The 12,372-nt window shown below is 35.2% G+C and overlaps 1 protein-coding gene across 4 annotated transcripts in view; it reads left to right on the top strand.

Annotated features, from left to right (window-relative positions):
* RAD17 (RAD17 checkpoint clamp loader component) overlaps positions 1 to 12,372 on the top strand; it is a 43,457-nt gene that overhangs the window by 4,237 nt on the left and 26,848 nt on the right. For all 4 annotated transcript variants that reach the window (XM_081298235.1, XM_081298234.1, XM_081298236.1 and 1 more), the window contains exons 4-9: positions 320 to 403; positions 6,576 to 6,732; positions 8,660 to 8,796; positions 9,284 to 9,336; positions 9,526 to 9,651; positions 9,744 to 9,813. In XM_081298235.1, coding sequence (XP_081154361.1) covers positions 320 to 403; positions 6,576 to 6,732; positions 8,660 to 8,796; positions 9,284 to 9,336; positions 9,526 to 9,651; positions 9,744 to 9,813 — 627 coding nt within the window. The remainder of the gene's footprint in view (positions 1 to 319; positions 404 to 6,575; positions 6,733 to 8,659; positions 8,797 to 9,283; positions 9,337 to 9,525; positions 9,652 to 9,743; positions 9,814 to 12,372) is intronic.

Genomic DNA, 12,372 nt, shown 5'->3' with positions numbered 1-12,372 from the left:
AAATGTATTTCTGGATTTTCAAAAGTTTTATAATTGCAGACTTATCCAAAATTATACAGTGATAGCAGTATAAAGATAGAGTTTTTCCAGAATAATCTAAAAATTCAAGTATAGTCCAAAAGACTCTATTCCAATATAGCATGTTAATGTTTTACATTTTTTTTTTCACTAAAAATGTTTAGGTTAATAGACTATTCCAATATAGCATGTTAATGTTTTACATTTTTTTTTTCACTAAAAATGTTTAGGTTAATAGGTGCTGATATACCAAAAAATCAATGAGTTAGAAAAAAATTTTTAACTGAAATTTTTATCTTAGCATGAGCTTGCTGTGCATAAAAAGAAAATTGAAGAAGTTGAAACCTGGTTAAAAGCTGAAGTGTTGGAAAGACAATCAAAACAGGTAATTAAATAAGAAATGTGTTTTAAAATATTTTAACATTAAAACTGAGGCAGGAGGATCACAAATCATGGCCAGCCTTGGCAACTTAGCAAAAGCCTATCTCAAAATAAAGAAGGACTGGGAGTGTAGCTCAGTACTAAAGCTCCCCTGGGTTCAGTCCTCCCCTCCACCGAGCTGAAAAGGAGGGGAAGGGAATTAACGTCAAATGTTTCTCTGACTTAACAATATGTTGCAAAAAATTAATCTTTCCTGGTGTTGTGGTGATGCCTTTAGTCCAAGAGACTTGGCAGGCTGAGGCAGAGGATTGCAAGTTTCAGGTCAGCCTCAGCAACTTAGTGAGGACCTAAGCAACTTAGTGAGATTCTGTCTCAAAAAAGGATTAGAGAAGTGCCTCAGTGATTAAGCAACCATTGGTTCAATCCTGGTACCAAAAACAAAACAAAAACAAAAAGCAAAAGAAGGTTGTCTTTTATGATAATTTTATTTAGGTAAAATCAGACAACCTCCAATAGAAAGTTTCCTGACTTAGGAAATAAAGGTCCTAAGACTCAGATACTTGGAGTTTCCCCCTTGATTTGTACCACCTTTTCCTTCTACTGTCCTATCATCAGCAATAAGGCACAGTAAGCTGATTGGGGTTCTAGTATCTTTAGCGTAACAGGTTGTCTCACTGAAGTTGCAGGCAAGGTCTGGGGATGTGGCTTAAGCCGTAGCGCGCTCGCCTGGCATGCCTGCGGCCCGGGTTCGATCCTCAGCACCACCGAAAACTAAAAAATAAATATTAAAATTCTATCTCTCTCTCTTTAAAAAATAAAATATAACTTTTTAAAAAAAAAGTTGTAGGCAAATTACATACTAATCTTCATCCTAAATATAGCCTAAAACTGTCTTATTCGTTTTGGACTGATAGTTTTTGTTTCACTTCCTATTTCTAAAATTATGCTCAGTCCTGGCAAAGTAAAATATTCTCTCCTTCTCTCAGTCTCTTTTTAAACCTTGTGACTCTTCAGACAAAGAAAAATAGAAGTAATCATATATCCATAATATACCCACCATTTTCTCCTGTAAGCATTTTATAGTAAATTATGAATATTGTGACATTCAATCAGACTTATAGATACTTCAGTATGCTTCTCTTTAGAAATTTACTAATTAATTATACGTATTATTATTGTGTTTAACAAAATTAACTGTAATGTCCTAAAGTTATCTAATAATAAGTTCATATTCACATTCATTTGTTCCAAAAATTCACTTTACCACTTTGTTTCAACTAGGATCTAATCAAGGACCACACATTGTGTTTGATTATTATGTCCCTTAGGTTTATTTTATTTTATTTTTTGGATTTATCTTCTCTTTTTCTCTAAGACATTGACTTAATTGAAGACACCCAGCGTCGTGCAAGTGGTACATACCTGTAATTCAGCTTCTCAGGAAGTGAAGTAGAAGATTATAAGGCTGAGGCCAGCCTCAGCAACTTAGCAAGACTTTGCCTCAAAAAGAAAAATAAAAATGGCTGGGGATGTAGCTCAGTAAAGTGCCCTTAGGTTCAATTTCCAGTATTGCAAAATAAAAAAAGAGAGAGAGAGAGAATGAGGCCTGTATGCTGATGGAGGCCTCACATTCTGAATTTGTCAGGTTGTTTCCTTCTGATGATGGTGAACTTTTTCTGTCCTGTGTCTACGTAACCTAAAATTTTTTTGTTTTTGTTTTTTGGTACTGGGGCACTTAACCACTGAGTCACATCCCCAGCCCTTTTTATATTTCTAATTTAGAGGCAGGGTCTTGCTAAGTTGCTTAGAACCTCACACAGTTGCTGATGATGACTTTGAACTCATGATTATCTTAACCTCAGCCTCCCAAATCCCTGGGATTACAGGAGTGTGTTCCTGCACCTGGTTTAGCATCTATTTTTGATCCTTACCTGAATCACTTATTTAATTAGGGTTTTTTTTTTTTAAACATGCATCTATTTTTTTTTAAAGAGAGAGAGAATTTTTTAATATTTATTTTTTAGTTTTCAGCGGACCAACATCCTTGTTTGTATGTGGTGCTGAGGATCGAACCTGGGCCGCACGCATGCCAGGCGAGCGCGCTACCACTTGAGCCACATCCCCAGCCCTTAATTAGGGTTTTGAATGGTTGTTTTCTAATAATTCTGTTATTTCTGGAATTAATAATAGGCATTTTTCTTTTTTGTCAATTAGCAAGCATTTTTCTTTGAAAGAAAACTTTGCCATTACTAGCTAGGACTAGTTACTTTGAAATACAGTTTCAACTGAAAAAGCAAGATGAATTCTTGATCTTTTCCTTGATTTTTTTTTTTTTTTTTTTTTTTGGTACCAGGGATTGAACTCGGGGGCACTCAACCACTGAGCCACATCCCCAGCCCTATTTTGTATTTTATTTATTTGTAATATTTTTGTAGGTGTTGATGGACCTTTTTTTATTTATATGCGGTGCTGAAAATTGAACCCAGTGCCTCACACATAGAAGGCATGTACTCTGCCACTGAGCCACAACCCCAGCCCTTGTATTTATTTATTTAGAGTTACTGAGTTGTTCAAAGCCTTGCTTTTGCTTTGGCTGGCTTTGAACTCATGATCCTACTGCCTTAGCCTCCTGAGACGCTGGGATTACGTGCCTGCACCACTGCACCTGGCTCCTTTAATTTTTTAGTAGGCTTTATTTTTGTTTTTTAGAGCAATTTTAGATTCATAGCAAAATTGAGCAGAAGATAAGAGATTTTTCAAATATTCTTTGCCTCCAAATGTGCATAACCGCACTTGTTATCAACATCTCCACCAGGTTGGTACATTTGTTAATATTGATGAGCTTGCATTAATGTGTCACTGACAGCCAAAGTCCATTGTTTGCATTAGGGTTTCCTTTAAATTTTCAACTTTGAGATGAAGGAGTGGTATTTTAGATGCTTTGATGAGAACAGATCCTTCTTTCTTGAGTCAGGCTCCTTTCTGTCTGGCATGTGGCTCTAACTGTATGGTTTAGGGTAAGATAATGGATTTGAAGAGATGGTGGAATGCGATGGACATCATTACCCTAAGTACATCACACCATATGTCTGACTGCACATATGGTGTGACGCTACATCGTGTACAATCAGAGAAATGAAAAGTTGTGCTGCAATTGTGTACAATGAATCAAAATGCATTCTGCTGTCATATATACCTAATTGAAATAAATAAATAAAATTTTAAAAACCTAAATAAAGAAAAAGATAATGTATTTGAGGTGGATTTTCAGTGTCAGCCTTTGATATCTCAGAAATCTCACTCATCTCTCTTAGTACAGATTCTTAGGTAGTTACTCTGACTTATCTCTTATATCAAAGGTTTGTCTTATTGATTTGTTTTTGATCTGTACCCAAGCTGGTAGTTTATATTTTTTATTGTCCACAATGTTTTCTCACTTAGTAATATTCTTTTAGTATAAACGTTATCATGTCTTGAGTCTAGGAAGGTGTTACTATTATGCTACCATTTGGACAAACTTAGGTGTGTACATATAGAAGTATTGGGGGAAATATTCCTCTACGGTTCTAAAATCTCCCCCACCGAGATGTTGGATTTTAACCAATCATATACTTTTCATTTTACAAATGTTTCAATGATTTAGTAATTAAAAGACATTTAAAAAAAAAAAGTTGGGGAGCTGCACATGCACATTTGAGGCCATGCTTAGCAGGTTAGCAAGACAGTTTCAGAATAAAAAATAAGTGGGCACAGTGATGCATACCTGTAGTCTCCACAGCTCAGAAGCTGAGGCAGGAAGGAACCCAAATCTGGGTTCAAACAAAACCAAGCAACCTATCGAATCCCTATCTCAAAATAAAAAGGTTGGGGATGCAGCTCAGTGGTGAAAGCACCTGGCTTGGAACTTTTGATCTTCCTTCCTCATCCTCCCAAGTAATTAGGATTACTGACATACGTCACCACATCAGCTATTACAGTGTTTTAATAAAGATGAGCTGGGCATGTTGGTGCTTACCTGTAAGCCCACTGACTGAGAAGGCTGAGGCAGGAGGGTGGAAAGTTCCAAGCCAGTCTCAGTAATGTAGCAAGGCCCTAAGCAATGTAGCCAGACCTTGTCTCAAAATAAAAAGGGCAAGGGATATGGCTCAGTGGTTAAGCATCCCTGGGTTCAATCCCCAGTAACAGAAGAGATGACCTTCTAGTTATATTACTGTCAACAAAACATCTGTCACATGGCTCTAACTACTGTGCTATAAAACAGACACTTAGCTGTCATATGTGAAAAAAAAGTTTATCTTCAAATGTATGGGCTTCCTTTTTTTTTTTAACTGATTTGCTTGACAGTATAGTAATTTCTCATTATTTGAAGTAGTCAGAAGTTCATTCATTAGAATACATTAGAATACTAAACTGCCGTTCCTAAGAAAATTTCAGAATTGGGTGGCTGTAAACTTTTGGTCACATTTTTGTCAACATATCAGTTTTATATGCCTTATTTAATTTATATTTCTGTTTGATTAACACTGAACTCTCATGGCCCAGTAACCGTATAACTCATGTACTGCCCTATTTAAAAGTGGGACTGGCTGTCTTCTAGATTCAAGTACACAGACCCTTACCTACACCGGATAATAAAGGTAAACGGATGAGCAAGTATTACAACCCATCATTACATATAGGAAATCTTTTCCCTCATACATTTTTAGCTTTAACCTTGTAATCAAATTTACTGTATAAAGCCGGGTACTGTTGTACACCTAAAATACTAGCGACTAGGGAAACTAGGGCAGGAGGATTCCAAGTTCAAGATCAGCCTCAGCAGTTTAGCAAGGTTTTAAGCAGCTTAGCAAGACCCTGTTTCAAAATAAAAAATAAAAAGGTCTGGGGCTGTAGCTCAGTGATAAAGTGCCCATGGATTCAATCTCCAGTACCAAAAAGTAGATAAATTTTACTGTATGAGTTAATGATATTAAGACCCACAAACTCTATGTCTGGTAAATATGTTTTTGTTGTTGTTGTTTGGTTTGAACCCAGAGATGTTTTACACTGAACTGTATCCCCAATCCCCCCTCCACTTTTTGAGGGTGGGGGCAGTCTCTAAATTGCTGAAGCTGGTCTCAAACTTGCCTCATCCTCCCAAGTTGCTATGATTATAGGTGTGCACCATGATGCCCTGCTAATATGCATTTTAATATACATTTTTTAAAAGAAACTAATATCCAAAGTCTCTCAAAAAAGAATGTTTTGCTTTTATAATATTAAATTATGTTCTGTTGCAAATTTATGTATTAAGATTGGTTTTTACGAGTTCAGGAACCTCTAAAAGTCATTGTTTCAGGCTTTACTGCCTTAATTTAGCAAAAGTTTGGTGGTTTTAATTTGCCTACAGAACAGTCCATGAGAAGAATGTAATTTAAGAATTGAGGTATTATCAGAAAAGGGGTTTGTTATTTAGGAATTAACATTCTCTAATTTTACGTAAAACTTGTTTAACTGTGAAATTTAGTATACTTCTATCAGATGTTCAATAAATATTTGTAAAAGTAATAAATAATATTTAGAAGGAGTATTCAAAATTAATATTGTAGCATTCTAGTGATTTGCATGCTTTGCTTTTTTCTTTTTGTTCTGTTTTTTTCTTTTTGTGGTGCTAGTAATCAAACCCCGGGCTCATGCATGTTAGGCAATCACTCTGTTCAACTACACCCTGGCCTTCATGATTTTGTTTTTGTTTTTGGTACTGGGGATTAAAATCAGGCGCTCTTGTATGAAATAAGATATGTCAAGAGCTTTGTAATGTTTTGAACAACCAATAAAAAAAAAAAATCAGGCGCTCTTAACCACTGAGCCACATCCCCAGCCCTTTTTATATTTTATTTAGAGAAGGCTCTGCTCAGTTGATTAGGGCTTTGCTAAGTTGTTGAGGCTGGCTTTGAACTTTATATCCTCCTGTCTCAGCCTCCCAAGCTGCTGGGATGACAGGCATGCTCCACATGATTTTGGTGGTTTATTTATTTTTTTAATATTTCAGTTATAGGTGGACACAGTACCTTTATTTTATGTGGGTGCTGAGAATCAAACCCAGTGCCTCATGCAGGCTTAGTGAGCACTCTACCTCTGAGCCACAATGCCAGCCCTGATTTTGGTTTTTAATTAATGTTTATATTTGGTTTTAGGGTGGATCTATTTTATTAATAACAGGTCCTCCTGGATGTGGAAAGACAACAACTATAAAAATACTGTCAAAAGAACATGGTATTCAAGTTCAAGAATGGATTAATCCAGTTTTACCAGACTTCCAAAAGGATGATTTCAAGGACATATTTAATTTTGGTAAGGTTTGTTGTGAAGACATTGTAATAGCAGGAATAACTTATGCTTAATGGAGCTTTCAAATGAAGCTAAATGGGTGCATTTTTCCCATACTTTCCAGTTTCCAAGGGGAGTAATCTCAGCAATAGAAAGGAAAGGTGCTCTTAGGAGAGAATGGCATTCCTTGAGGATTAAATCTTAACTGTTTTGTTAGGTAACAAACTCTTATATTTTAATGTTTATGGAGATTATAAAGTGTAAGTTCTTTTCATTTGTTTAAATGGAAATCAAGCTTTAAGATCTGTTAGCCAAAACTGAAATCAATTTCTATGCATGTATAGTTTGTCGGGATGAACCCAACTACTATGTAAAACTATAAAGTCCTTAAATATATATATATACGCACACACACACACACACACACACATATATATATATATACATATGTGTGTGTGTGTGTGTATGTGTGTGTATATACATACGTGTGTAGCCAAGCCTGTAATCTCAGCAATTCAGGAAGGCTAAGGCAGGAGTATTGCAAATTGGAGACCAGCCTCAGCAATTTAATGAGATCTTGTCTCAAATAAAAAGGACTGCAGATATAGTTAAGTGCTACTGGGTTCAATCCCCAGTACAAAGAAAAAAGATGTGTTAAAGGAATATGCCTCCTGATAAGATAGCTTAGATTAGTAAATACTTGTGAGAATCAAATTAGATCAAAACATAAGGCAAAGAGGGTCTTTGAATTTTGAATGAGGATTTAAGACAAACATCAAAAAAATAATCATTATAACATTTTAAAGCTATAAAATAGCATTATAACTTTACACACATGTTTATATACTCTTTTTTTTTTTTTTTTTTTTTTTTTGGTACCAGAGATTGAACCCAGGGGTACTTACCCACTAAGCCATATCCCCTGCCCTTATTTTTTATCTTGCTAAGTTGCCTAGGGCCTCACTAAGTTGCTGAGGCTGGCTTTGAACTTTTCAATCCCTGCCCCAGCCTCCATGGCTGTTGGGATAACAGGCATGTGCCACCAAGCCTGACGAGCACTATCATTTTAATCTTTTGTAGTTTTGCTTATACTATAAAAGGTTAAACTGGGGGTAGCCATAATCTCTTAAACCATTAAGAAGTAAAAGGGGTTGTTCAGAAAGACATTTTAATGTAGAGTATTCCTCAAAAACCTCTTCTTCAGGCTCTTCTTTAATATGCTCTATGTATACCATATTTGGCAAATACAACTTTTTGTTGCAAGTACCCCATGCTCCTGGAATTTTTGCTGCTTTCCAAATAGTAACATTACTTTTGACAGATAAATCTTTATTTAAAGTCTTCTATGTGAAACATAGCTTAAGAGACATTTTGTCCCTAAGTTGACAAATCAGCCATCCTGTTTTTGTTGTTAAACCTTTATTATCAACAATAATTATAATCTTGCATTCATTTCAAGGGTCTTTTTTTAATATTTTATTTTTTAGTTGGACACAATACCTTTATTTTATTTATTTATTTATGCTTGTGTGGTGCTGAGGATCCAACCCAGGGCCTCGCACGTGCCAGGCGAGCTCTCTACCTACCCCTGAGCCACAACCACAGCCCTCATTTCAAGAGTCTTAATTGTGTCATCCAAAGTCAGAGATATTTTTACCAATTGTATGAATTTTATACTGACAGCTATTTTCTAAAGTCAGCTAACCCCGATACATCATCGATACAGAGAATTTAGTGTTGTCAGTATTGATCCTTGTCTTTTGAAATGAATATGCTATTTTAAATTAGAACAATTTTACAGTATTGGAGACTGTTTCATTATAAAATAATCTTAACATATTGTGGGCTACATCATGTATATGGAAATAAATTTATACATGGGTGTATAATTGTGTATAATATTAGTGTCTAATTTGTTGAAAATTAAAGTGATAAATGTGTTTTCTTTCAGAATCAAACTTCCATTCATTTCCATATCAATCTCAGATAGCAGTGTTCAGAGAGTTTCTACTAAGAGCAACAAAATATAACAAATTACAAATGCTTGGAGATGATCTGAGAACTGATAAGAAGATAATTCTGGTTGAAGTAAGGAGACCTTTTAAAACCCTGTCATAGCTATTTAGTAAACAATTGTGAGATATGTCTTACGTGTTAACATTAACTCCCTATGTAGTATCAATAATAGTTGCTTTGTGATTACCAAAACATAAAGGCTTTTTCAGTAAACTTAAATAACATAGCTGTAGGTTAACAATAGAGTAGCTTTAAATTAATAGACTTTACAAATGTAATAGCCTAAGTATAGAAAAACAAAGGAAATATTTGGAAAATTATTTCTCACTGTACTGTAGCTGCTAAAGTGACCCTGAGAACTTTGATCTGAAAATTGAGGTATTCGTTAGTACATTTTACTTTAGGCTAACAGCTATTTTATGTTTCTCATAATTTATTTGAAAATTATGGTTAAAATACATTGGATAAATAAAATTTCTTCTTATTTTGATAAATATAAATCTGAAAATAAGTATGCAGTGGAATACTAATACTAATATTGGTCTTATATTTTTAATAGGATTTACCTAATCAGTTTTATCGAGACTTTCACACTTTACATGAAGTTCTAAGGTAAATATTAGTGAAATACAGTATTCTGTATTTGCATTGTGGTTTGGGATTAATGAATGTAGTATTCAGCTAGCATGTATGATGCCCTGGGTTCAATCCATACCATTAAAGCAGGAGGGTGGGTAATTAAGTAAGTCATTATATGTCAAGTGGCTTAAATGTCAACATTGTTGGTTTTTGTTATTTTAGGAAGTATGTACAGATTGGCCGGTGTCCTCTTATATTTATAATCTCTGACAGTGCCAGTGGAGATAATAATCATAGGTTACTCTTTCCCAAAGAAATTCAAGAAGAGTGTTCTATCGCAAACATTAGGTGAGAAATAAATTTCTGCTTATAATGTTTACATACATGTTATAATTTGAAATCAATCATTTAACACCATCTTTCTTTATAAAACTTTACAGTTTCAACCCTGTGGCACCAACAATTATGATGAAATTTCTTAACCGAATAGTGACTATAGAAGCTAATAAGGTAATTCTCTGATTAATATTACATTGTAGCTACAGAAAGCCCCACTTATATAACTTGTAAACTAGAGGAGTTAGAGACGTGGTTTTCGTTTTTAGGATTCAAAAATTTTATAAGGCATTTCATGTTAGCAAATGTAAGAAATATCAATTAAAAAGCTCTCTAACCTTTTTCTACAATTTTCCTTTTGCTTGTCTTATGGCTCTGAATTGTTATCATCAAGAAAGTATTTTCAGGAATCTAGATATCTTAATCATCAACATTTCATTTCTACTATTGTCCCCTTGTCATTTAAAAACACACATACAAGCTGGGTGTGGTGGTGCACACCTATACTCCCAGCAGCTCAGGAGACTGAGGCAGGAGGATATCAAGTTAAAGCTAACCTCAGCAAAAGTGAGGCACTAAACAATTCAGTAAGACCCTTCTCTAAATAAAATTCAAAATAGGGCTGGGAATGTGGCTCAGTGGTTAAGTGCCCCTGAGTTCAATCCCTGGAACCAATAAATAAATAAATAAATAAAAAGCCACATGTAGGGGCTGGGGTTGTCGTCTAGTGGTTGTCGTCTAGTGCCTAGCATGTGTGAGGCACTGGGTTCAATTCTCAGCACCACATAAAAAATAAATAAAGTTAAACACAAACATACATTTTTTAAAAATTGTGGCAATGAGACATACCATAGGCTCAGGACATAGCTCAGTAGTAGAGAGCTTACATAGCATGCACAAGGCCTCAGTTCAATCTCCAGCATTGCAAAAATAAAATTTTTTTTTTTTTTTTTTTAAAGAGAGAGCGCGAGAGATAGAGAGAGAGAATTTTAATATTTTATTTTTTAGTTATCAGCGGACACAACATCTTTGTTGGTATGTGGTGCTGAGGATCGAACCCGGGCCGCACGCATGCCAGGCGAGCGCACTAACGCTGAGCTACATCCCCAGCCCAAAAATAAAAATTTTAAAAGTGAAATAATGGTTTATCATCTTAACCATGTAAGAGTATACAGTTCAGTAAGTAATGTTAATAGTATTTACCTTATTGTAAAATAGCTGTTGTCACTTTTGATACATCATATTTTCTGTCTTCCAAGTTGCGATGATATTAAAATAAATTGATGGAACTTCTTCCAGCCATATGGTTCTAGGTTGTCTTACCGCCACAAATCACCCAGATCTTGCATGACACATAGTTTTTGTTGCAATTACAAGAAGTGAGGGAAATGTCCGAGGAAGAGGTTGTTTTGAGGGTTAAACATTTTAATGAATAAATAACAACTGTTGGGGCTATGTGTATGGCAATTGCCAAGCATATGTGAGGACCTGTGTTCAATCCCCAGAATCACACACACAAAAAGTTATATTGTATAGTCGAAAGAGATGCCATATTTTGTTATGTAATTAACATACTTAACTCTAAATAATTGACGTCAAAGAATGTTAGAACCAGTATAGTTTTGATGTCATCCTTGTTACTTTATGTCACAGAAGCAATAATAAATGCACTAGTCAAGTCCTTCAAGCATATATAAGATCATATGTTATGATATTGCCTTAGGCTCTCCAAGAATGATAATGTAGTATAGGCATTTGTAAAGAACGGTTTAATCTCTCATGTCTTTTACCTTAATTATATTAAAAGTGTTGGCATCTTACGTGATTTTAGTCACATTTGTATGTTTGTAATAATTAACATTCATGGGATTTTCTTTAGCCTCTAAGGATTGTGATTTCAAGTTGCATTTTCTTTTTGGCAAATAATCCATATCTAGATTTTTTTGGGGAGGTGGGGTTATTAGAAATTGAAGGAGCACTTTACCACTGAGCTATATCCTCACCCCTTTTTTTATTATTTTGAGAGAGGGTTTCACTAAATTGCTGAGGGTCTTGCTAAGTTGCTGAGGCTGCCTTTGAACTTGTCATCCTTCTGCCTAAGCCTCCCTAGGATTACAGGCGTGCATCACTGTGCCCAGCTATATTTAGAAATATTTAAAAACAAATACCGTCTCAAAACAGTGTTTTACCAAGGACTTTTGGTTTTCTGTTTTTTTAATTTTGGTTCTGGGGATTGAATCCAAGCCCCTGTTCATGCTAAAATACTTTCTACCACTGAGCTACCTCGTAGCCCTCAAAACAGTTTTTTTTTTTTTTTGCGGGGGGGGGGGGGTGATAGAGTACTGTGGATTTAACCCAGGGGTACTTAAACACTGAGCTACATCCCTAGCCCCCCCCCCTTTTTTTTTTTTAAATTCTGAGATAGGGTCTCACCTAAATTGCTGAGACTGCCTTGGATTGTAATCCTCCTGCTTAAGCCTCTCAAGTCACTGGGATTACAGGCTTACATCATGGCACCCAGTTCAGCAAAATGATTTTTGATTAGATGTATTAGTAATAAAAGTAAAAGTTAATTTGGAACAGGAATTCACAGCAAAGAGAAAGAAAGTTTTGTAAATGAACAATGAAGGGAAAGACTGACTATCTAAATATAGCATAATCTGAAACTATAGATATTATGACTGTGTCATATTGGCACAATAATAAAATAGAAGAATGAAAAGGGAAGACAGC

The sequence above is a fragment of the Spermophilus citellus genome (assembly GCF_964194105.1).
Source record: "Spermophilus citellus genome assembly, chromosome: 1".
Classification (NCBI taxonomy): Eukaryota; Metazoa; Chordata; class Mammalia; order Rodentia; family Sciuridae; genus Spermophilus; species Spermophilus citellus.
Note: the sequence above shows the minus strand (reverse complement) of the source record. Positions and strands in the feature narration are given on the sequence as shown.